A 27,486-nucleotide genomic window follows, 5' to 3' on the forward strand; every position below is an offset into this window, starting at 1 on the left:
CAAACTCCTAGTAAAAAAGTAAAAAAGGTTAAAGTGTCACGGGGGGTGGGGGGGGCATGCCCCCGGCTCGATTTTTGTGATTTTAATATGCAAATGACACATTTCTGGGCGTGACTTAAAGGCCATATTGCAGGTTAAACATCACTGTTGATAAATGGGTACATGAAGCACTCAAGATATGTATATCATTTAAAAAAACTCCAAATGGTGTCTCTTAATAGTGTTAAAGACCAGTTTTTGTCGTTTCTGGTGTTAGCATTAGCATAATAGAGCAATTTGGTGATGACGTCACGTTGGGGAGACGTGGAGGAGACTAGGCATAGATATCCATAGACATAGATATCTATGGAGACTAGCATCAGATTAGTACTATAACTATGGCGAATGACTGCAACTCATCAGGGCGCTTCACAGGGGCGGATCTAGAGATTTTCATTCGGGGTGGCAGAAGGAAGTTGTTGGGTGGCCTCCTGGAGGCGAATCAAACCCAAAGTAGGGGGGTACAGTACTCCCTATGGTAAATGATTAGGCTAGAACATTGTAGTTTAAATTGAACACTAACATTAATATTATCTATTGAAATGTTCTGTAATGTACAAATAATATTTTTCCATGGGAAGATTGAGGTTCATGTTGTTTAATTGTAACTTGTTTCACTACATGCTCTTATGGTTCTTCCCTTTGGGACAGTTTTTCACAATGTATGCTTCATGTTTTGGCTACCCGCAATGTTTGGGGCTATCTCGTTGTTATGATAAGAGACCTATGCACTTTAGGGCTGCAACTAACAATTATTTTGGTAATCTACTAATCTATCGACTATTTTTTCGATTAATCGACCAATCTAATGATTAAAAGAATGACAAAATGTTGAAATTTGAATTCAAATGTATTTGAGTTACAACATCATTATAAATATTCAAAATAGTAATACAAATTAAAGTGCAAAAATGCTTTTAAAAGTGAAGTGCAAACAAAGTTTGAATTAATGTTAGCTTATCATATTTTTGTATAATGCTAGAGTAGATCTCTTGTAATTGTGTTAATATGAAATTATTATTTTTCCACAATATTTAGTTTGACGAATGCTAAGTGGAAGAGGTTAACTATTCAGAACGAACGAAAAGACAGGCTACTCTGATAATTCACTGATTAACTACATTGCACGTAACATAACTGAAGTTGCGTTAGCAAGCATCCTCCATGAGACGTTCTGATAATTCACTGATTAACTACATTGCATGTAAAATAACTGAAATAGCGTTAGCAAGCATCCTCCATGAGACGTTCTTACAATTCACTGATTAACTACATTGCACGTAAAATAACTGAAATAGCGTTAGCAAGCATCCTCCATGAGACGTTCTGTTTTCCAACATGTAAGCGTAAATCTTACGATAAGTTAACAAGGCTTCAAATGTTCATGCATTGCCGTGGTGCTGGAATGAAATGCTAATTCCATTTAACAGATGTTGCATTGTACTTTTTTATTTTAGGTGGTGGGCCGAAGCCCCGTATCTGTTCAACTTTATAATTTAAATTGGGAGTAACTGGAATTTTCAAGTTGAGTTAATTATATTATTTACAACGAGAAACCAGTTGTTGCCAGCAAAATTAGTTGCACATTTTGTCAAAACCATCGTTTAAAGTTTGTTAAACTAGGGTGACCAGACGTCCTCTTTTACCCGGACATGTCCTCTTTTTGAGACCTAAAAAATGCGTCCGGCAGCGATTCCAAAATCGTCTGGGATTTTGCCTCGTTAGATATTTGTGTTTCTCTGGGTCTTTGACAAACTAATTATTACGCCCGGCCTTACAAGTTTTGGAAGGGTAGGCTATCCCCCTTAGGTTCCACCTTCTTGCGCGAGCTCTGACCGATAGAAATGTAATTGGTCGACCGCCTTTTCAGTGTTGCCAGATGCACGATAATTATCCTCCAAATACGATGATTGTGAGCCTTTGGTATGATACCATTTCCAATCTGGCAACAATGTGAGCACCTTGCCGCCTTTGTTGAATATATGAGGAGGACTGAAAAGTGTCTTAATTTTAATGTTAATATGTGACCATAAACAATTTTTTATTTAGAATTTTGTATTTGTTATCATTATTGCTTTAATATATGGATAAGACACAACCACTGAAAGCCACAGAAGCACTGGACTAAACCCCCCCCCCCCCCCACCCCACCCCGCGACGAAGTGTCTTTTTTTTCACAAACTCAAATCTGGTCACCCTAGTTAAACTCACCGGCAAACACAGTTGCCTACTAAATCAGTCCAACCAATAACACAATGTAATACTGGCGTATATATTTGGTTTGCTGGTAAAATATACCCAGACTTTTGAAGCTCTCGGTCTAACTTGTTTCGGCTCTACACTCTGTTCCGCCATGATTCAAAAAAGTTATTATTTTTTGCCTTGGTGTATGAACGTCTATGCCTTGGTTCGACAGTGTAAGCGATACTGCCCCCTGCACTTCCGGTAGGGCAGTGCAATGCTGAATGAAAATTACCGGCAGCTCTGAATCTTTTTATAATATATATATATATATATATAATATATGACGCGTCAACGATAAAAATCCACGTCGACAATTTTTCACAATCGACGTAGTCGATTTTGTCGACTATTCGTTGCAGCTCTAATGCACTTGTTTAAAGCTCTCTCTTGGAAGTCACTAAAAGTGTCTGCTAAATGCATTTAAAAAAATAGGGGTGGCAGTATTAGATCCGCCACTGGTGCTTCACCAACTCCAATCATTCTCCTCGGACCATCTAACTACATAAAACATTTACACAATTTCTCCAGAATGAAATACTTTCTGTTATGTACGCTATTGCAGCGTTGTCCCAAGATCTCTGAAGACCATGCAGCTAATTTAATGCTCAACACTTGAACACAGGGGCTTATTACTTGAAAGAGGAACTAGAGATGGTACAATTTCTGGGGGAAATTGTAGGGCGTGCGTCGGTTGCGTCCCTTTGAAACTAGCTATTCTAACAACGTTGTCACCAGCAGTATTTTTCAGATGGAATCGCGATTCAAACAGTACCATCTGCTAACTGAAAATATGCCCCCCTACACGTAAATAAGCTTGATATTTATCTAGGGGGAAATGGCTAATTCAAAAGAAGTTTGCTGGAAGCGATCATTGTCAGTTAAAAAAAGCCGACCATGAAGAAGCTACGAGCCAGCTAGCCTAGCTGATGCTTCTAGCCAAAATTCACTGAATGTGCCGGAAAAGAAAAAACGTTTGTTTTGACTTAACCTAGTTTAGCCTGTGGCATTGAAGACAGCGACGCACCACACAAGCTTGAATTTAAATACATTAGTTAATGTGACATTACTTACTGCACATGCAAGTCTTGAATTGCTTAAATGTATGATGCTGCCATACACCTCGGCACAATAGATAGTACTTAAGCTACTACTGTGCAACAGTCTATCCCATATAGTGCTAGTTTTATCCAGCCTAGCACATATATGCACGTCGTTTCTACTGCGTCATCTCAGGTAAACTATCCGGGCTTGGAAATACTGCGACTTACTAAACACACAGCTGCAAGCCCCAGTGAAATGTTATATACAGCTAACAAACTAACATTAGCTAGCATCGCCAACGACATTGGCTAACTCAACTTCGATAGGCAAGCTGGCCGGTGCAAGTAACAGTTGACGCTGTGTGCTTAAAGATTCTGGCGCAAGTGCTAAGATTCTGATTGGCCAAGAGAAAAAGTGCTAAGATTCCGATTGGCCCAGAGAAATATCAATTATAAGAATTATCCAATAATGTTTCGCAATTCTAAGCCCGCATGGCATGCAGAAGAAGGGCAGCCAACCTCTCTGGTTCTACACGATTCACGTTAATGATCCAATTGACCAAGAAAACGGCGATTTGTCGCCGTCAGATAAAACAGGAGGGGCAATTTTTTTTTCCTAATACAGAAATAATTTTTTCAATCTCACCCTGGACCTAAAAGGCATCAAAGTTTCCCAAAGCCAGCTTGTCAAAAATCTAGGAATCACAATGGACCCAGACCTCTTGTTCAAGTACTATCTTAAGCACATTACCAAAACTGGATTTTTCCATCACGAAACATCGCTAAAATAAGAAAGGATGATGCTGAAAAATTAATACATGCAATTGTTACATCCCGATTGGACTACTGCAATGTATTATTCTCTGGCCTCCCAAGTACCTAAAAAACATTACGACTGGTGCAAGACTACTGACCAGAGCCAGAAAATACGACCATATAACATCTACTCTTGCCTTCCTACACTGGCTCCCAATCCAAGCTAGATCTGATTTCAAAGTCCTACTACTAACCTACAAATCTCTCCATGGATTAGCACCGCCTTACCTCTCTGGTATCCTTGCACCCTATCACCCAATAAGGACACTTGATCCCAATATGCAGGCTATCTGGTGGTTCCTAAAATCAACAAGAAAACTGCTGGAAGCAGGGAGTTCTCATATAGAGGACCCCTTCTCTGGAACAAATTACCTGTCTCAATTAACCCGTTAGGAGTAGCGTCACAAATATGTGATTGTTCGAATGTGGGTCCCACAGCGTAAGATCACAAATATGTGATTTTGAACATTCATCAATTGAATATTTTCTAATAGACAAAAACTATGCGACAAACACTTAAGTATTATAAAACTAGCTCGCTACCGTTTTGGAAAAATAACTTGAGCTGTCGGGACCATCGGAAATATTTAGAACTCACGCATTTTAAAGGTTAATGAGGCTGACACCGTTTCGACATTCAAAGCTAGGTTAAAAAACGTTCTATTTAGTTAGTTCTACGGCTGCAAAAATGTGTGTACTTGTATGTTAGTTTAAAACTTCATTCAAATTCTGCAAATCTGAATTGTGTTTGTCTGTATCGTATAACTTTTAAATTACAAATAAAACATCTATATGTTGGCATAAGTATCATTTAACTTGAATTTACAAATAAAGTAAACCTGTTACTGTATATTGTTACTGTTATTGTGTCTGTTGCTAATTGGAGACGACGGGGGACAGGGCATTCTTATTCTTATTTTAGAGTTTCTCTTCCCTGGAACAGATTTAATGTTCCAACCGAAAGGGGCTGGCGCTGTCTTAGTGTCTAGGGCTGCATCAAATACCCTTTTTGGTCTACTAAATTGCTGCACTAGTTCACACTTGACCAGTGGGGACCTCATTCTTACTATTATTGTAACTTAGTTGCTCCCTGCATTCTGTAATTCCTGCTTCCTTCTCTCTGTCTCCCTTCCACAAACCCCTCCAAACCTTCCCTGTGGTGCGGGGGTTTGAGCTGTCAGCATCGGCCTGGTTGCCGGTCTGCCAATGTTGGACCTGGTCGCTAGTGGTGATCAGTCTGTGACAGTCTGCCAAAGCTGGATCGAGTTGACAAGCGGACATCGGTCTCCCTGACGGACAACAGCGAGTTCCTGGTACCTTCCCTTCCATCCATCCACCACTTGTGATGCCGCGGCAGCCACTGCTTAAACTGACATTTACCAACTCTGACCCAAGTTGAACACTGGATTTATGTGTTTCAACACCCATTGGCACTTTTATTGATGTATGACTGTGTTTAGCCTGTGTTTTGCACCTCTCTTTCACCAATGGTCTGTGGAGGAGGGGATCCCTCACTGAATTGCTCCTCCCAAGGTTATTTAAATTTGTTCTCCTCTAACTCGTTTTTCTGGTAGTTTTTCCTTGTCTTCCTTGAGGGTTGAGGTTTAGAGTTCTATGGGCGTATGTGAAGCCTTCTGTGACATTGTTTGTAAAAAGGACTATACAAATACATTTGATTTGAGGGAGGACCCATTCTCAGCTAAATACCTTAACCCTTGTTCTGCCTTCGCGTCACAATGACCCGAAGATAACACAAGGGTTAAATATATATAAACATTTGGTGACCAACTCAAACCTTTGTCTGCTCTAACCTAGCTACTGTACTGTCCAGTAGATAGCTAATCTATTGCCACTGCTAATGCTATATTAGATATGAGAACATTCACAAAACTGGATAAAAAAGGTTACTATTAACTAGTGTGATTACTTGTAAATATTTCCTTACTAGTACCTAGCTATTACTATTACCAGCAAACTAATGTTGCCCACTGTTAAGTTTAGCTAGATAGAGCTAACGTCAACTACTGTACAGCATAGGTAGGGTTGCCACCCATCCTGTATAAAACAGGATCGTCCTGTGAGGCAAAGTAAAATGCAATGTCCCTTACCAGGGTTATACCTTGTACCTTGAAAATATTTAAGCGGCCTGTATTTGTCCTTAGTCACATGAAAATATAAGTACACCCTATGGAAACTCTTGTTTTGTAGTCATATTATAGAATATGTATATGGTGCAATATCAGCTTGAAACAATCATCAACTTATCTGACGTTTATAGAAAAGAGGGATTAAACATTTATTAGATCGGCAAATTATAGTGTGCGCCATTACAGACTTTTCCTGCGTACCCCCTTAAAAGAGTTACCCCAGTTTGAAAACCGATGTCCTACTTTATCATGGGGCTCCTGCTCACCGTGTGGAGATGCCAAAGGTGGTGTCAAGGGGGAAGCGGGTGGGTGGGGGCCTCCGGGGGCCAGGTGCTGGCACACACCGCCTGCAGAACTGGGTGGCCTGGTAATGGTAATGTTCCTTTGCCGACACCAGACCCAACTTCACCCCCTCCCGGTTTAGGTCAACAATGTCCAAACCCATCCTGTGGACATGGGCCCTTGAACTCCCACTGGGTAGAGAGTGGACATGCCAGCGTGATAGGGCTGCCAGAACAGGACAGAGCATTTTACACTCTTCAATCTTCAATCCAATAAATTCTCAAAACCAAAATATACTCTGAAATGATAATGATATTACACAGGCACGAAGAAGTGATTTATTTCTCATGTGTGTGCCATGCATCCCCCGTTGAGCATAGACATGCATGACTTTTCCCATAGGTAGTGTCTGCTCCAAATGAAGCTTAGCGCAAGTTCAGTCAGGCAAGACCGAACTCTGCACCATACACCATTATGTCTCACTTCACACTCCCCCCGCTGTGCACACTCTATCCTTTCCCTCTACCTCAATGCCGGGGTTCTTGGGCCCTTCTGCGTCTCTGCAGCATCACATCCATCTTCAAGTTCAAATCCCAATAAAAAATGTATCCGTTTCTTGTTTTAATCTGATGCTACACACTTTTCACAGTGCCAGTATTTGCAATTTTGCAATTCTTTTTGTTGCAATTTCGTAAGTATGATTTTGCTTTGTAACCTATGCCTAGTCCGTGTCTCTGGTGTTGCCGCATGAACCTGTGACCATATTGTTATTTGTGCTTTTGTTTGTCCGTTTCCCCTACGGTGGACAATAGACTCCCCATCATAATGTCTATTTTACACACTATGCTTTCGGTGCTGAGACGTGGTTGTTCTCTCTCTATATCGACTCTATCCAGGATTGTTCTTTCTCATTGTTGTTTCTCAGGAGTGGAAAGTCTGCCACTCATTCTAATGCGTTTGATCTTTTGTTGATCTGAAGTACGCCCTCAGGTTGCTGCTATCATCGATGCCCAAGGATCGCTGCGGCCTTAATGGCTTTCGGTGAGCATAACTGGTGGTCAGTGGCATTGGTGCTGTTTAAGCTGTTCTTTGCATCCTCAGGCATCGCTGTCCTCTCCATTGCTAGCTGATACATCAACTGGGCCCGGCTGGCTTTTGCAGGCTATCACATAGTCAAAAGGGAGTGTTAGTCTCTCCCTGTCTCTGAAACGCTTCATAAGTGAACAGTGACAGATAAGAGGGAGTGAGGTAGCTAAAGAGGAATGTTTAGACCCTTCAGCAACGATAATTATGCGACGTGGTTGTGACCCCCTCAGTTGAGAATCAAAGCCCTTGTCTTTTCTGGAGATGTAGAACTAGCAGGTAAAGACCCAAAGACCAATCATAGTGTATGCAATAGAGCAGAGGGGAGTCGAGAGTAACATAAAAATGCAATTGACCTTTTGCAAAAGCCCTGCCCATCTGAGTTACTGCTGTTAGCTTGTCAAGCTTTGCTTCTTTGTATAGCGGGTACTTCTGTAAACTGCTAAAAGTAGCATACTTTATCGATCAGTCTAACTGATACCTTCTTGATATTCTCCAGATCGAGGGAATACAGATTGCAATATGCAGTGGATATATTAAGAATATTCAAATCAACAAGGAAGGGGACATATAAATAATTTTAAGCAAAAGCACACATAATGATTACACGATTCCGAAACGTAGGCTCCGTCAAGTTTCCAGCAGTTATATTTAGTTCTAGTAATTATAGCTAGTGCTATACTTATACTATACTATAGTACTGTAGCTGGCTAGTAATCTAGCTAGCTAGACAAGGACAACAGATTATGCAGCTAGTAGAGCTACATACAGCTAGGACTAAAGTCGGCTTCAGAGGGAGTACCATAGCTACTTTGAAACAGACAAAAGTATGTTTGTTGATCTTTGAGATATTCAGCTGAGAATGGGGCATACCACACTATTTTACTCTTGGATTTCGGGCTGTGAAAGGGGAAAAATTACTTTCCCCTCTAAACTCCTGGGATACTTGCTATCGGAGTTGTATGTTCCGTATGGTATTTATCACCTAAACGTTCGAAAGCTTGACGGACCTTTTTCAAATAGTGACCGATAGTTAAGGTAGGATTGGTCAAAGCCATTTTGGGGAGTGGCTTTAGCAATAGGTCAAATGCCTGAGTGGATGTTTCTTACCATATTCTAAAACTGGTTGTTCCCATCCTTGATTGTGATTGGCTATATCGCATTCCATGCCGTTGTAAAATCCAGCATAACCTCACAGGTTGTCCTCATAACATTCTTTAACATTCCATATTACTGCGCATCGAATATTTCAAATTGAAAAAGACGGCAAGATGTCCATCTGGCTGTTGCGTAGCAACGATTTATGTAGGAACTAAACTTTGTAGTAGAGGAAGAATGACGGTTTATTATTAAAGTATTTTGTTTCTAATTGTTTTTATTGATGGAACCATATCAAATATTTGTAGTAACAGTTTTAGAAAAGCAATAAGCCCCGCGAGTCTGTGGTTTACGCTGATTTTAGAACAGGTAAGGGGAGTTGTTAGGCACGACGCGAAGCGGAGTCTGACTCGCGGGGCTTATTGCTTAAATATATCACTGATTACTGGTAAAGAGGACCAGCACGGTCACCCCCCCCCCCCACACACACACACACAAAGGCATGCTCTTCTCTAATCTGGACCAGATCATCTTGCTGTCCTTTTGTTGATGCTAGAGAGCCTTACCCTCTGATACTCCTCCATCTTGGATGTTTGTGGATGTTCCATACACAAAGTCTGGTCCTTGATACAGCAACCCTCTGGCCTTGGTCTTTCCCAGTGATGGCTAGGAAAACATACACACACATTGTCAAACAGATATAAAGTTGTTACTTGCAACTTGTAACTACTCAACCAGGAAATCTTCAGATACCTGAAGGTGGAACAGCTCCATCAGTTAAAGAGAGAGCTTTAAAAGCAGGATTAGCATAATAACAATGATAACGTGTTTATTTATGACTTTTTTTGTACAGGGGGGGATTCCAGAAAGCAGATTTAGTGAAAACCCTGAGATGGTTAACCCTGAGATGAGTGAGTTCCAGAAAGAGAGGTAGTGCAAACTGGGTCAGTGTCCATGGTAACTGAATCTGTGAACCTAACCTGCTCGCTGGCAGGTTTTCCATAACAAACTCTGGTACAGTTGGCAGACATGGGGTGTCCTTTCCTGGGTCAGCTGACCGATCTCGAAACAAATTGTATTAGCTTGGCCTTACGTCGCTAACGTTACACATCGTGGACATGCACTCAAAACTTACTAAATGTGTTTTGCCACTGAAATAAAGAAACATCATTGAACTTTAATACTTTAGGTCTTCTTTATTGCATACAAATAGAAATCCAACAATGATTATTAGGATTCCTATTACAATAGTAAACCTATTGTAATTGTTGGTACCATATTTCTTCGATTAAACGCTGCAGCAACACAATGTTCACCTTTGGTGCAGCGTTTATTTGAGGGCGGCATTTATTTGAGGGCGGCGTTTATACTGTATTCTAGGGTAGCTGCGCTAGCATGCTAACGTGTCTTTAGACAAGCTTGCTAGTTCGCTACATTAAATGTTCTTAGCTAGTTTGAACAGCGCGGTCTTCTAAATCATTGATTAAGCAACGAGCAAATGTTAGCTAGACTAGATGACTGCTTTGTATTAACGCTGATTTGCAAGGAATGCAAGAACAGCTAGATAGCGAAAACACCTACATACTCCACATGTGAACTAGTTTAGCTTGCTAACGCAAGAGCACCTGCCTCTCTCAGTTCTTTCAATAGATAATCTAGACAGGCATTAGCAATAGGCTAGATTGCTATTCATTTTCTGGATATTTTTTCGTAAGCTTCCCTTCTAATGCCGACTAACAGCTATTTCTAGCCAGGGGCGGTGACATGGCTAGACAAGGATACCCATTGGGCCAGTTGGGCAGTTGCCTAGGGCCTCGGCCACCAGGGTGGCCATGTTGTATTTACAATGTATTTTTTTTTTATAATTAAAATAAATCACTTGTCATTGCAAACGAATGACAATTCAAATAAAGCATGAAAACACAATTCTTTAATTCTATTCTTTATTGCTAAATTTAATCTTAAATACATCATGAAGCTTATGATTCAGGTCATAATGTTTCTGTCAGGAGAGTGTGGTGGAGTGTATGATCGTGGAAAAATTAAACTATTTCAAAATGGCAGTGAAAAAATAAATAAGAAAAGGGAGGAGAAGTTAAGGGACAAATTACCTAAGCTAACTCCGTTTTTCCAATCAAAGAATGCGTCCATGGAAGATGAAGACATTTTGGATATTTCAAGTGCTGCTGGGCCAAGTTTAGCTATTACTAGCAGCAGCAGACAAACAGCCACTTCAACACCAACTACCGTATTTTACGGAAAATAAGCTGCGGCTTGTACTGCGGCTTGTGGGGGGCCTCAAAATTCTTCTTTGCCCAGGGCCTCCAATTAGCTAAAACCACCCCTGTCTCTAGCTAGCTAAAGTTATTTGCTAAGTAAGGTATGTTGATGTGATATTTGAAACGTATTTAGCCAGAAGTGGGCCCCTAGTGCAACACAAGAGAATGGTCATTAAAATGACTGCTACTACCACATTTCTGGGGGGGCGTCTATAACACAATGTTCATTTTCGGTGCAACGTTTATTCGAGTTTATTTGAGGACGGCATTTAATCGAAGAAATACGGTATTATTATTATGAGGGTTCCTCCGGCAGGAATTGAACCAGCAACCTTATGATTAATAGCTTTCTGTACAAAATTCTTCTCCCCATGAACCGTATCTCCAATTGACTTGAAATATGAAACTCATTTGTAAGACATGTCTTTGTATAGGGTGATAAGCAATGAGTAATACATTACAAAATGGCCAAATTATTAACATATGGGTGAATTTGCACCTGTGACACATATTTCATGTGTCCATAAATAAGTGCCACATTGCCCTAGGGACTTGGGTAACCCTTCCTTTTACAGTCCCTTAAGTACTAGGTATTTACCTAGAAAATAAAGGGGATGTTTTGTGCATTATTGGGTATTACTGATACCAAGGTGGTAAATACAGAGATTATTCGAAGTATTTACCCATTAACTAAATACTAACGTGCTGGTTTTCACTGGGTAATTTTCACTGGTCATGATTAGGTAAAGACAGAAAACAAAATTTAGTATTTACTTGGAAACTTATAAATATTACTAACAAGAGATATATATGGTAAATTATAATGTGTTATTGGGTAAATACCACTGCTATTAAGTAGGTCAAGACGGTCAAGCTCCAGCAGAATTAAGAAAAAAACACTACTATTACCTAAGGTTTATGTCAGTAAAAGTCCACATCTAATTAGAATATAAGATAGTACTTTCCAATAAAATACCTTTTCAGATACATTTATCGATGATGGCCATACTAATTCCCTTGGCTGGTAACAACCTCCGCGTGAAGAGTTTTCCTCTCCTATCATGGTAAATCTTCTTGGCTACTGGGTAAGTTCTTGCGCATGTTTGGACTATTTACTCAGTAAGTAAGCTGAAACTGTACTGTAAAAGGAAGCTGTGTTTGTTTCCATGGTGTTACCAGGCTCTTACCATATCCTTTGTAACTAAATATTACTTTGTCAACGTTACACTTATTATAAACTTGTAATATACGTTCCACAGTGATGGTGTAGGGGGTTAAATTCCTCATTCATAAAAAGCTCAGTGGTAGCGATCATTGTCAGTAACAACGCAAAATTAGATATAGCCCTGTGTGGAGAAGCTGCAGTACTAGACTGTGTTCGTCTTGGTAGCGATTGCGTTGGTTGAATTTTAGTTAACCCTTTCATCATTGAAAGGCAGCAATGATTAATGCATCCATGGCCAGGATATAATAATAAAATATGACGTTATTTTAAAAGTCAAAGGAATCGGGCTTATTTATATCCCGCACTGGCTTCGATCCTACCGTCTCTGGCATCCCAAGCGCTGCCACTACCAACTACGCCAACGAAAAGCTAGATAACAATTGATGCGGGTGGCCTGTTACTTACCTGACCAGTGAGTTTCACCGATACACACCGGCTAAATCTATGAACTACTTGTTCTGAGCAGGTGTTGTCAGTGAACAGGCTGTAAACTGTTGGTTAAGAGACTCGTGAAAAACTGATGCTAATTATCTGGGAAACATTTTTTAACAGCAGTCAAGTTGTCATTGTTTGTGTCAAACAAGTTGTGAATTTGTTGTAACATTAAAACAGGAGATCATGACTGTGCTCAAAGTGATGCTCGAGCTCCAGTGGTTTGCTTTGTAGGTGAACAAAAGTTTCGGAAGACGTAGAGGAATCACGAAAAATTACAGGATATGCTTTTTTTCCATTGGTTGTTGCATTAAATCTTACCCAGATACAATGGTGCTATTTTCCGATTGGCTATTGTATAGACCCTTTCTTTTTTTGGATTGGCTGATAAGTGGCAGATTTGACTAAGGAGACGCACTTGACTGCCGGTTCCATAGTGAGGGTGGGGCGGCCCAAGGAATTTTGGTTGGGTGCTGCGGCATATTAAATATGTTATAAATATTTGTTTTCGGCGTGAGAAATACAATGTGTTGCGGGAGGGCGTGACTAAAGACCGAAATGAGTGACTGTCACTCTCAATGCGTGACACTTGAGAGCCCTGCGTATGGTTTAGGCTGAAATTTATTTTCATGAACAAATTGACAAAGTTTAGGCTGTGGCAATGGAGTTCAGATTAGTAGTCACTAGTCAGATAGTTTCACCTATTGAAAGACTTTTGATTTAAATAAGGGTAGTGCCGAACATGTTCTGTCGGCGTTTGACTTCCTAAACAGCTGTGCGGAGATGTTTTTGTTAGCCTAGCTACTAGACAAGTGTCTCTCGCTTACAGCGTTGCAGTGAGCTACACTGGTTTGAAACCACAGGTAATGATAATTTCACCCACAAATCGTTTACTTGTAATCTAATGTCATAATAAATCCTACAATTAAAAATTATTTGTGAGGAATGTTTATTTTAACGATTGAAAACAGATGCATTATAGACCGCTGTAGTATGTGTTGCCCGGGCAACAGAGGCTAATGTCATGATGCTAATGATTCAGTGAAATAGTAGACTACTGTTTCCGAAAGTAGATGTACTTCCTTAATATCAGCTTATATTGTACATTACACATCACAATTGTGTGTCATATCACAAAGTAAAATGAGCAAATAGTTATCACCCAGGTCTCTTTGCTTGTGTTGTTTCTGCAGCTGCCTTGCAGTAAAGCAGTTAGCCTAGCCATCTCCCAGAAGTTAACAAGCTGCTAAACTAATGTTCTACTAGAGATAGTCACGCTAGTTTTCGTGACGTTAGTGACGTTAGTAGCGTCAGTGACTGTGGCTAGCAAGTTAGCCACCGTTAGCTTCACTTTTTGCCACAAAAACTTAATTTCTACTTAAACCGTGCAACGGAACGTAATTACAAATACAAGTAACTCAATCGCTACCAAGACGATACTTTTGACACGTAGGTTGTCTATGACATGTTGTACAAATATTGACTGAGTTTTATGGAGGCAAAAAGAAACAAGAAGAGGAAGAACTAGAGAGGGTACAATTTCTGGGGAAATTGTAGGGTGTGCTTGCATGCGCAGGGCTCAAGACTGCGACCAATTTGGTCGAATATGCAACCAAAATTGGTATTGATAGACCACACTTATAAGTTATGGACCCAAGCAAAAATATATCTATCTCTAAAACATTCTCTTTTAAAATTACGTTTTTCTGAAAAATGTTACTTTCGCCCCCGCTCTCCCCTATATTATTAATTGTAATAACTGAAGTTAATATAGGTAGCCTACATTAGCATTTCGATACTCTTGAGTAAATATAGTTGTTAATAATAGTTCATTATTTTCATATGAAGAACCATGTGAACCATGAAATGACACCCAATGATTGCAAATGTACTTTCTGGGTATTATACATATTGGAAACTACAAACTCTCCTGGATACAAATCTGTTTAAATCACTCAGATATCTTTATAACAACTTAATTTACTTCATTTTAAAGTCAACCTTTGTCAAAAAGTGATAGGGGAGAAAATCCTTTTGTTTGTAAAGACGTTGTGAATGTAAATGTCAGTTTAATTATAGGCTTCATTAATAACTTCCCAGCAAGTTATTTCATTGATCAGCAGACATCCCAACCTGCAGAGACTCATTTCCGGGAGGTGCCCCCCCCCCCCCCCCCCCCCCCCCCCCCCCCCCCCCCCCCCCCCGGGACGCAATCAGGACGCACGATATGCACTTGTTTCGACCATAAATGGCCATTGCACAGTCTTGCGCTCGCTCTAAATACAAAATCCCCGAAATCCGGGAGATTGTATAGCATTTGCGGGTGTCCGGGAGCCGCTATTAAAATGCGGGAGACTCACGGAACTTCCGGGAGACTTGGGATGTCTGGATCAGTTGTTATGGGTTGCTGCAGCACTCAAAAGAGCAGGCAAACTAAGCATTTGATTTGACATGGCTTGAAAAACTTGCTAGCTGACGTCCACGTCACGTGATGTCCAAAAACCGTGGAAATTAACAGTTTTTCATAAGTAATCATGTACATTACAATGAAGATTAATACGCTTTTAATAACATTGCAATTGAATGAAATCAATTACAAGGCAAACATGTTACAAAATGAAAGCTTTAAATCTTACCTACTCTACCATCATTGTAAATCAGAGAGAAGGAAGAGGTGAGCAAGGAGTAGGACAAGGGAGAACTGAGGAGAAGGTCTGAGGAGATGAAGAATCCACAGAACAATGCACTACAATTCCCTTTATACACAAGACCAAACAATCAGACCAAATCTGAATGGGGTGTAAGAGCCACCAAGTTGATGTCGTCCAGAAACTCCAGATTTAGCATATGAGACGTGGGGGCAGGTTTGACACCCACCCTTACACAGGTAAAACATGGCTATTTACTCAGCAAGTAAGCTAAAACTGTACTGTAAAATGAAGCTGTGTTTATTTCCATGGTGTTACCAGGGTCTTACCATATCCTTTGTAACCGAATATTACTTTGTCAACGTTACCCTTATTATGAACTTGTTATATACGTTCCAAGTGATACCAGGTAAAACATGGCTATTTACTCAGCAAGTAAGCTGAAACTGTAGTGTAAAAGGAAGCTGTGTTTGTTTCCGTGGTGTTACCAGGTTCTAACCATATCCTTTCAATTGTTCATTCCCTTTTTCATGCAATAAACACAAACTTGGATTATGTTACTAAGAAAAACATGACACTTCACTCTGTAAATTGTAACATTATTTAATTAAAGCGCTGTTTCCATGGCATAACATGAACAAATACAAAGGTTAAATCTATACAAACCTCCATATAAAATCTCAAAACAAAAAATTCAAATAACTTCGTACCATGGAACACGTCAGTATGAGTTTGGCCCCTATGGTTTGTCTTTCTACAGCTCCTGTAACATAAAACTCTACAAATATCTAAGATTTTATCGATTTGAAGTAATATGTTAGAATACAGAATAATTGATTATCACATAGATCTTGAAATTAAACTTTTTCTTCGATTGCTTCACAACGTTCAAATGTATTGTCCCGCATTGTATTTAAGCACTTACCTTTGTTAGATGACGCAGTTCAGCTTCCACAGTCCCTCTTTTGTGTGACTCACACATTTTTTTAATCAATTTCAGCTTTCAGCTTGCGGGTATTTCCTCATTTCTGTATTTTCAGCCATTTAAAAACAAATATTTCAGGTTTCCAACGCATTTTCAGCAGGAAATGCATTTTCGAGTTTGTCATGTGCAAGGCCAGCTTTACACAAAATGTGTGTGACAAGCCTGTTTGGGGAAACAGATTTTAAGTCTTCTTGTTTGCACAGACATGTTCCAGTTGGAAACAAGGACAACAGCTGATGTGTAGTGTGTGTTGCTTGCCTTTCTTGGGCATCTTTGTTGTGAAATGTGCTGTATGTCAGATAGGTTCTAGCCTGTAATGTATTGTACCACCTCCACCACTCTCTGCTTTTGATGGTACTCTGTTTTAATGGTACTTAATTGTCACTGTTTTGTTGTGTTGCACACAGGATACGTTGAAGAAGAGGCTGACTTGTGATTTCCCCCAGCTGATGTTTCACATCCCCACCATGCACAACATCAGCAAGCTGGTTTTTGCAGAGACTCCGTCAACAGACACACTCGTGGACATGTTACCTTCAGGTGCGGAAACCACACAGTCTAGGGAGTTGAGCCAGACAGACAGCGAGACTAAAAAAGGGACAACAGAGTGCCAAACTACACAAGAGGACGGAAGGACACTATATACAACAGCAATGTTCTTAAAAATACATCTTAGTGACACTCCTGACTAGGGATGGGTATCGTAAAAAAAAATCGATATCGATACAATTTTCAAGACTGCTTAACGATTGGAGTCTTTATTGATACCACTATCGATACTTTTCTATTTCTTAAGTAAAACAGATAGAACAAGGGGAATGTGTTGCTCTCAGGAGGAGGCTGGCTAAAAGGAGCATATATAGGCACAATGGATCCTGACTCTGGCTAAATCTGTCCACTACAGATGTACTATCCACAACCTGGATGAGTAACTAGACTGTGATTGGTTGGTTGACGAAAAGTGACATTGTCAAGCTCATCGACTATATGAAAAGTTGAACACGTTTCAACAAAAGGCACCTGATATAGCTAAATGACCAGTCAACCAAACCTTCCTTATCTTATCCCCCCCAATAATTCTGTCTCCGTTTTTGTTTAACACGATGCTTAAGCATCCCACAGAGCCATGCTCGCGGTGACTATGTTTTGAATGATCAGCAGTGAGGGGGGGAGGCTTGTGTTTCCTCACACACTGTGCTCGTAAATCATTTTTGCAGTTAGCGCACAAATTTTTGGGGCATATGCGAGCGAAATAGTTGCACTGTTGAGCCCTGAATTGGCTTATTGTTGTCAACGATGGAGACTCGCTACGAAGTTGGGGTGCGCTCACCAGAGGATTGTCCTGCAAAGGCAGCTGGAGTTGGCACCGTTGCGACTCGGAGACAGTCGAAGTAGCCTACTGCATTTTATCTTTATTTGATGCACAACGTTGAGGTGCTTGTTCATCGCAGTTTTTTCCCCCCCTTCAAAAGAAATTACCTAAGAAAACATATATTGCACTTTGCTTCGTCTTTATCTTTGGCTTTAATAAAATGTAGCTAAGCTTTTGACCGTTTCGTGCGTTCTGCCATCGTAGCTAGCAACAAAATGATAATTTTAAAACTGGTTGTTCCCATCCTTGATTGTGATTGGCTATATTGCGTTCCATGCCGTTGTAAAATCCAGCATAACCTCACAGGTTGTCCTCATAACATTCTTTAACATTCCATATTACTGCGCATCGAATATTTCAAATTGAAAAAGACGGCAAAGATGTCCATCTGGCTGTTGCGTGGCAACGATTTATGTAGGAACTATACTTTGCAGTAGCGGAAGAATGACGGTTTATTATTAAACTATTTTGTTTCTAATTGTTTTTATTGATGAAACCGTATCAAATATTTGAAGTGACAGTTTTAGAAAAGCAATAAGCCCCGCGAGTCTGTGGTTTACGCTGATTTTAGAACAGGTAAGGGGGTTTTCGGCACTCCGCTTCGCGTCGTGCCTAACAACTCCCCTTACCTGTTCTAAAATCAGGTAAACCACGGCCTCTTGGGGCTTATTGCTTAAATGAAGCTAAGTAACGCGTGACGCAATTAAAGTCTTCTTTGTTTAGTTTAAAGGTGGTTGACAGGCCATGGAATTGAATTTAGTCATTTTATTAGTCAAACGTTGTATGTTTGTGCCCAGTGATTTGATTTAAATAACATTACTTATTTCTCGAGACAAAAGTCAACGTTACATTATATTACTTAATCTCAATAGCGGTATCGATAAACTTGGACTTTATTGATATTCAGGTTTTGAGAAATTTGGAACCGGGTCTTTACAGAACCAGTTCTCGATACCTATCCCTACTCCTGACATGTCATGCCCATGGCCTCCAACTTCAGAAAATTTGAATGTCACTGAAGCTCAAACTGTTGTTCCCCTTGCACTATACAAAATAGTTAGCTGGATTATAGGCGCCACTGAGGAGCCAACACTGGATCATTATTACCCCTTTTCCACCAACGCATTTTGGGTGCCGGTTCGGAGCCGGTGCCTAATCGCGAACCAGTTCTTCCTCTTTCGACAGACTGGGAACCGGAAAAGTGGTTTGTACGTGGTTCGCAACGAGCACCACTTCGGAGCTGGTCTAGTTTACGAACCAACAAAGAACCGCTTGGGGCGGGGTTACCGTGACCAACAAAACGCTTTGGCCGCCATTGCTCTAGTTTTTACAATTCATATTTCAGCTAAACGGAACTTGTAAATCAGAATCTGAATGAAAATGTATCGAGAAGGGGCCAGTGTAGTTGCTGAAAATGTGCTTATTTTATTGATTAAAACTGCTAATTTGTAAATTTGCTCCGACTTTTATTATTCTCGATTGTAATGTAAACATTCGGGATGCCCGCAATGTGGCTGCAGAAAACCGGGAAAGGATAGCATTTTTAATGGCAAAAGCACCACACGGATAATACAAATACAGACCAAAAAGGTCGAGGAGGACAGCCTTTAAAAGAGAAAGCGATTACCCATTGATCTGTCGCATCAGAATTTTGATTTGGGTCAGGAAAGTCTTGAAATTTGAGTGAGAATGTCGCCCGGTACAGACCGCATAGTCAAGCGGCAACCATGTCTTCCTCGTGTCAATAAGTTCATAATTTTACAGTAAATTCTACATTTAAAAATTCGAGCAGGGCAGCTTTCAAGAGATATGGGAATTCTGCTTTTAGTCAGATGGTCCGATTATTTTTTTGATTTGTTTAAACTGGCAATCTGAGTGAGACTACATCCCAGTTACACTGTTTTGACGTTAGCCTCAGTCAGACTCGCTCACTGGCAGTGTGCACAATGTTGTATTTCACTCCATTCTACACCAGAAACGTCAGGGAGGACTGCCTAATGTAGATACGAGCCTGATGAAGATAGCCAGCATCTCGGATTTCTTCAACCAAGCCTGTTTAATTCGTCATTTGCCTGAGAAAGCGACCTCTGTTAGCCAGGCTAGTTTTGGCCGATCACTTGGTCAGGCTATTTAAGGGTATCGGGGTCAAGTGACTTTTGTGCATAGACAAATTAAACGTAAATGTATTTGTCCAAAGGCCAAGAGCCTCAAAAGGTTAATATCAAGCCCTGCAATCCAGTGGCCAGAGATATATGATGACCTGATCGACACTCCAAGTGTATTAGACCGGGGAGAAGTTTGTCTTTTACAACCGACATGCGCAGTTGAGACTGCTTGACAGTTGTGTGACGTAGGGTGATAATTGGTCTATACAAATGGCGAGTTGAACAAACACGTCGGATGCGCCGTGTTTGGATGCCGATGTAGGTTCGCAAAACCATGAGCAACAACAGCCACGAAACGTCTGCCATTGTTGAAGTTGTGTTTGGCGCTACCGTGCTAGCGTTGCTAGGAAATATGAGACGTATACAGTGACGTAATGACATGGCTCTGTGGTGGCTCTCGCCCGTGGAAAAGCAAACCGGTTCTTAGTAAGCTCCGTTCTTGAACCAGCTCAGAACTGGCTCTAGCACCAGCTCCGAACTAGCTCCCAGTTCACTTTGGTGGAAAGGGGGTATCAGTCAACATTGCCGATGACTTAACAACTATGTTGTTAAGATACTGTAGGCTACATCAGTCTGTTTGTCTGTGAACATCTTCCAAATAAAGCTTAAATTAAATCACCATATAAATGTATCTTAAAAGGAGAAGATGCCTCAAAGTTTATATAAAACAAAAGTTCTGAAATAAATCTTTAATTTTGATAGTTGATACAGAATTGTGTTTGATTCATTTGCAATTACATGCTCCATCGGAATAGGGTAGTTAGATTCACTAATACAATTTCAAGCTAACAGGGAGACACAAAGCATCAGTCTTTTTACCCCCATCTTTCATTATAATATAAAATGAAATTATTTCAGTGGGATTATAATTTATTCACTAAACACGAACATTGTTAGGCTCATGAACCCGTCTATAGAGAACGATCTGATGAATCTAGCCTGTTACAAATGTGACAAAAAGCAGCTACCTCATTGGTGTAGAACAATCACGTGTTGAACCGTGCCACCATTCTCGACCAAAATCCTATTAAGCTCTGAAGAAAATAGTTCTGCAACATACCCGCATCGACAATCGACTGGAATTTCAGCGACACACTTTTTGTTGATAGTTTAGCACGACTCGTTCTTTTTTATGAGGTAAAGATTGTGTAGATGCCAGACTGTGGAGCGGGTTGAAATGATAACAGGGTTCACCTTGTGGCCTACAAGGGCTCACACTGACTTTAATCACTATGAAACTTTGCACTATATTACACTATTTTTATCTTTTGTACTATTTGTATCTCTTGTACTATTTGTATTTTCATATTGCCAAATGACACAAAAAAAATATATTGTAAATTATTTGGCTACTTTATATTTTAGATCTTTTAGACTTTGTACTTTTAGTGTAATTAGATCACATATTTAAGTTTTAAGATTCCTATATGTTTAGATGTATGCACCTTCCTGCCAAAGTAAATTCCCTGTCTGTGCAAAAACAAAAAGGGGCGAATAAAATCCCTTTCTGATTCTGATGTTAAAACAGTAACTGTATTTTGCGCTCAAATTAATGACCCCAAAAAATCTAAAGTAGGCATGGGTCGATGTGTGATTTTGGTGGTAGGCTATGTACTGTTCCACTGTTGAAAGCCATGTGCCAAAACCTGTAATTTAGCATTCACAGCAAGACAAGACATTTGGCCATTTTAAGATGACAGAAATGGCCGTCTTAACACAGCCATTTTGAACGTCTTAAGACGTTTAAAATTGGTGTACTACCACTTCATTCGTTGAGGGGGAAACCAGATAACGATCATTGCAAGAGAAAAAAAAATTCCCCACTCAACCTTGTTTGAATTAAGGTTAGGAAATAATATTAATTGGCAGTGACATTATTAACAACTGTATTTTGTAATATACTGGTTACTTAGTGAGAAAAAATTTATGCTTACAATATCATATTCACTTACAATAAATATTTACATTTATGATTGTTATGGAATAACCTGCACAAGTTGAATTGACTTTTACATCCAAATGATATACCAAAAGGTTCATGTAAATAGCCTTTTGAATATCGTTTTATATTATTTTCAATTTTCTAATAGTATGTAGTGCTGTGCTATCATCTGTCACTAATAATCTCTTTCTCTGAGGCAATTTTATCTTCCCATGCACTATTGCGTTTGTTTGCAATTTATGTTATTTTATGTTGCCCTAATACATGTTTCTCCCTTAGAAAATATGAAGTAGCATATATGCTCATTCAGTGGATAGAGGATCCCCCTACCTGGGATGTGCTCCCTGTAAATAAAATCCCCAATGGGCACTGCACCATCGGAAACATCTGTCCCAAGAACAAGTGGTCAAGCAATTGTTTTTAACATAGGTAAGTCCAGTTCATTCATATACAACACACCCATGTCCTGCTGTCAAACGGATGGCCCAACTCATACTTGAGTTAAAAGACGCACAAAAATGGACATGTTATACAGATGTTTTAGACTTAATCAATGAGACACATGAATTAGCCTGCAATTTCACTCTACAAGTGCTAGATGCTGTTTCACAAGGTGAAGTGAGATCATTAATGTTTTTGTGAGTGCCACTCATACTGCAGGAACTAGGTCAGTAATGATGCATAATCTAGAATTAGAGAGGTCTGGCAGAGCCACTTGGGAAGATGAGGATGAGCCTGAGAACGAACTTGGCAGAGGAATGCGTGAGAAATGTGCAAAAATGTACACAGAAGTGCTGAAGACAATGAGGTCTGTAATATCACTGTTTGTGGTGGTGGTGATCATGACAATAACATCTATAGCACATGTGTCAAACTCAAGGCCCGCGGGCCAAATGCGGCCCGCCACGTCATTTTATGTGGCCCGCTGAAGCTAAATGGTGTATTGAAATAAGTCTACGCTGCTTTACAGCGTGCATTGACCATAAACTACATCTCTCACAAAGCATTTCGATTATGTTACGGCAAAGTGATGACATTCCGCCTCTAATAAGCAGTGTATGCACATCAGTGTTAAACGCAAAGTTTAACTGGGTGAAGGCGAGCATGGGTTGAATGACAGCACTCCAATGGAGCCGGTTCTGCAAACGTACCCCATGCGCATTTTCAGCCAAGGTCCTCGGGCATTCAACCCAAGTTGGTATCGCTCTCGAACTTGGTTAGAGTACTCAGCCAAGGTAGCATGTTTCTGCTTCCCCTGTCGACAATTTGGATCCAGAAATGATGAAGACTTCACCTTCACTAGACAAGGTTTTACCAATTGGAAAATGGCAATGTTTATTTTACATAAAGCTCAAAAAGCTATTCTGCGTTCAAATGAAGGGCAAAAAATTTCGCTTGCGCGCTATGCGCGCTTGCATTAAGTGTGAAAGTCCTATCTAGCATCACAACAAACCCAGAATACCTCTTAGGTTTGGGATAATCCCCAAATGTTTACAACGCCTAGCTCCGCGCCTTTAACACTCGGATCAACAAGCAGTCTCAAAAATGGTAGGCCTATCAATATAAAAAATTATAAGATCCCCTTCCATAATCATTATACCCCCCCAAAATGTTAACTGCACCCCCAGTCAAAGCAGGCTGCATCCAGCCCTGGATGGAAGGCAGTTTCAATAAAGATGGGAAAGCGAATGTTTGTGCTTCAAGGATATTTTTTTTTAATGTATTTGGTGTTATAAGAAGATGTTGGTCGTTGGAGTACAATCTCTGTCGGCATTTTGACACCAAACACAGAGATAAATATAGCTGCAAGCAGCGATGCGGGTTCCTCCGCAAAATATTATAAACATGTACACTTTAGAAGATCGACAGTTGGACAACAAAAGAGCAAAACTACTTCATGTTTGGCCAACAACAGGCTGAATGGGGATTTGAACTCTTGAGCATAAGGTTACAAGTCAGTCTCTCTATCCTCTCTGCTACACACCAACTGTGAGATTGTATGAATAGAAAGGGCCGAGTATTAGCTTTGGTCAGCTTTGGGACAAAGGTTAAGAAACGGTTGACATTTCAAGAATGAAATTGAAATTGTGCATGGTATTTCAGAATGATGTAATCCTGTTTAACTAAACTGATAACCAAAATGATGACAGGCCAAAATATAATGGCTGTATTCCAACCTACTACTTTATACTTTACAGGTCACCATCCCAGCCCAATGAGCTATTCTCAGTGTTGAATATTGTCATGTTCAGTTACTGTGTTAAAAAGTAAGCTGTTTCTCCTGTGGTGAGCGTTGTTAGATTCAGCCAACGTTGAAACTGCTCTAATTCAATCATATTTTGACATGCCAAGGTGAAATTGTTTGTGGGACTTCAGAATGATGTCATCCTATTGAACTAAACAGATAATCAAAATGATGACAGGCCAAAAGATAATGGCTGGATTCCAACTTACTACCTTATACTTTACAGGTCACCATCCCAGCCCAATGAGCTATTCTCAGTGTTGAATAGTGTCATGTTCAGTAACTGTATTAAAAAGTAAGCTGTTTCTCCTGTGGTAAGCGTTGTTAGATTCAGCCAAAGTTGAAACTGCTTGTACATTTCCTATAAAGATGGGACAACGGGATGACTGGGTTGCTGCTGTAAAGAATAACTTACTTATAGTTTTTTTTAAAGGTTGTTTGGAGTGCCATAACTTGTCATGGAAGGGAATTTCAAATCATGCCTAGCATCAGTGGGGATGTGTCCTGGCTTAGGTTACTGAAATGAATTTGTGCAACAGACAAGGGATCCATCTGAACAATCAATTTACTTCATTAGAGATAACCATTAGCGTTATCTCTACCATGCGTAGACTACAAGTAGCTAGGTACTGTGGTGAACCTGACTTGTTTTGCAGTGGTCTACACAGTCTCGCTTAACAGATTATTGGAGTGTTGTGATGGGCTCAAATAAACACATATTGCTATGTTTTACAACCGGAGGATTTATCGAAAGACAAGAAACCGTTTTGTCAGAATAAAAAATACAAAACTATGCCTCTGACTGGTTTTGAACCTACAACCCTTTGAGTACCAGCACAACATATCAGCCAATTGAACCATTCCCAGGCATGGAATCCACAAAGTTCAATAACTGGATAATCAAAAAAGCTGTTTCTCCAATGGCGAGCATTATCAGATTTGGTCCAAGTTCAAACACCTGTAATTCAGTCATATTTTGACATATCAAGGTAAACCTTTGCATGGTACTTCAGAGGCATGTCACCTTAAAGCCTATTAGGTTTGAACCATCCTTCAAAAATACATTTGATTTAGTGACACAAACATATTGAGGCAATGTGGACATTTACATAAATACACCCCTTTCAGCCATTTTGTACTTGATTCAATTGCCTTAAGTAACTTTTTTGAATACGTCAATGATACATATCTGTACCAAATTTCAAGTCAATTAGACCTTTGGTTCAAGAGAAGAGGTATTTTGAAGGTTTTCCCAAATTATCACTGTACAGGAAAATCCATCATGGCGGACCTTATGGGTCCCTAGGGTTTTTTGTTCCTCATCAAAAATAAGGCATGCACACCAAATTTCAGAAGAATTGGAGCAATGGGGTGGAAATGCCATCACTTTGAAAATTGGACTTTTGGGCGTGGCCTGTGGCGCCCCCTATGGTCCGATGTGGCCCATATTTGGTTTTGGGGTACCCGATTGGATGTAGTATCAATGTGCCAAATTAGAACATTTATGACAAGGGACTTTTTGAGATATTGGGGCGCAAGGAGAAGAAAAATAATAATAAATATAGCTGCAAGCAGCGATGCGGGTTCCTCCGCAAAATGGCAAAATATTATAAACATGTACACTGTAGAGGATCGAGACTTCGGACAACAAGAGATCGGACAACAAGAGAGCAAAACTACTTCATGTTTGGTCAACAACAATAGGCTGAACGGGGATTTGAACTCATGAGCATAAGGTAACAAGTCAGTGTCTCTAGCCTCTCTGCTACACACCAACCGCTGAGATTTTATGATTAACAAGAGCTCATTATTAACTTTCCATAGAATATTGAAACTCTTCTTGAATTGATTTCTTTCCAGACTCTCAGTCAACTAATAATAGTCATGTGGGCAACTGGGCTGGGGCAGCGCTCCTATTCAGTTCCTTGTAAGAATAGTCTCCGACTGTATAGCAGCCGATTCTCTGGTCCGATTAAACTACACAACATCCTCAATCAGGGTGACCAACAAGATTACTATAACTAACCAACAATAACATTGCAAACATCCAACTGAACGAACACTACAACTGAAATCCCTCGCACGGCTTTTGAAACCAAACTATTTTCCACAAGTCTTTGCTTTTTTTGACATGCCGCACTGCATGCTGGGTACCCAAGGGTGCCGACTGCATGATATGAGTATTAGTGTTTGGTCAGCTTTGGGACAAAGATTAAGAAACGGTTGACATTTCAAGGTGAAATTGCATGAAATTGCGCATGGTATTTCAGAAGGATGTCTGCCTGTTTAACTAAACAAGTGATCAAAATTATGACAGGCCAAATGACTGTGCCTGGATGCGAACCTGTGACCTTGCGCTTTGCAGGACAGCGTTTCAACCCATTGTGCTACCCACAGGAGTGGGAAATTTAGGTCAATTTCTGTATAAAAAAAGAAATCTGTTTCTCCTGTAGCGTGGTTTATTCGATTTGGCCAAAGTTTAAACAGCTGTAATTCAATAATCTTTTGACATATCAAGGTGAAATTGCACATGGTACTTCACAACGATGTCATCCACATATTTTCAAATTTAAGACAGACTCAAACAGTGTGGCTGGATTCGAACCTACAGCCTTATATTTTGCAGATCACCTTTCCAGCTCGTTGAGCTATTCTCAGTGTTGAATATTGTCACGTTCAGTTACTGTACAAAAAAGTAATCTGTTTCTCCTGTGGTAAGCGTTGTTAGATTCAGCCAAGGTTGAAACAGCTCTAATTCAATCATATTTTGACATACCAAGGTGAAATAGTTTATGGTACTTCAGAGAGATGTCTGATGATCAATACACTTCATTCGAGCTAATTTGGTTGTAAATCTGACAGGACCATACGTAGACTCCAAGTAGCTAGCTACTGTTGTAAACCTGGCTTGTTTTGCAGTGGTTTACACAGTCTCGCTTCACAGATGATCGGAGTGTTGTTATGGGCTCAAATAAACACCCATTGCTATGTTTTACAACCGGAGGATTGACCGGAACACTAGAATCCGTTCTGTCCAAAAAAATAAAAAATGTCCTCTGACTGGTTTCAAACCAACAACCCTTTGTTTATCAGCACAACATCTCAGCCAATTGAGCCATTGCCAGATCTGGAATCTGCCATGTTCAGTCATCAACTGGATAATAAAATAAGATGTTTCTCCAATGGAAAGCATTGTCAGATTTGGTCCAAGCTCAAAAAGCTGTAATTCAGTCATATTTTTACATATCAAGGTGAAACTTTGCAGGGTACTTCAGGATGGTGTCATCTTAAAGCCTATTGGGTTTGAAAAACCATAATTCAAAATAACATTCAATTTAGTGACACAAACTTATTGAGGCAATGTGGCCATTTACATAAATACACCCCTTTCAGACATTTTGTATTTTATTCAACTGTCTTAAGTAACATCATGTCAATGATACA

At 40.0% G+C, this 27,486-nt stretch overlaps 1 protein-coding gene across 1 annotated transcript in view; it reads right to left on the minus strand.

The window, feature by feature from the left end:
* Positions 1-27,486, minus strand: part of cfap77 (cilia and flagella associated protein 77) — a 57,179-nt gene that overhangs the window by 26,680 nt on the left and 3,013 nt on the right. The window contains exons 2-3 of the mRNA XM_047048780.1: positions 9,316-9,415; positions 6,553-6,793 (exon numbers count right to left, since the gene is read on the minus strand). Of these exons, the coding sequence (XP_046904736.1) occupies positions 6,553-6,793; positions 9,316-9,415 (341 nt within the window). The remainder of the gene's footprint in view (positions 1-6,552; positions 6,794-9,315; positions 9,416-27,486) is intronic.

Source organism: Hypomesus transpacificus, chromosome 24, assembly GCF_021917145.1.
Source record: "Hypomesus transpacificus isolate Combined female chromosome 24, fHypTra1, whole genome shotgun sequence".
Taxonomy (NCBI): Eukaryota; Metazoa; Chordata; class Actinopteri; order Osmeriformes; family Osmeridae; genus Hypomesus; species Hypomesus transpacificus.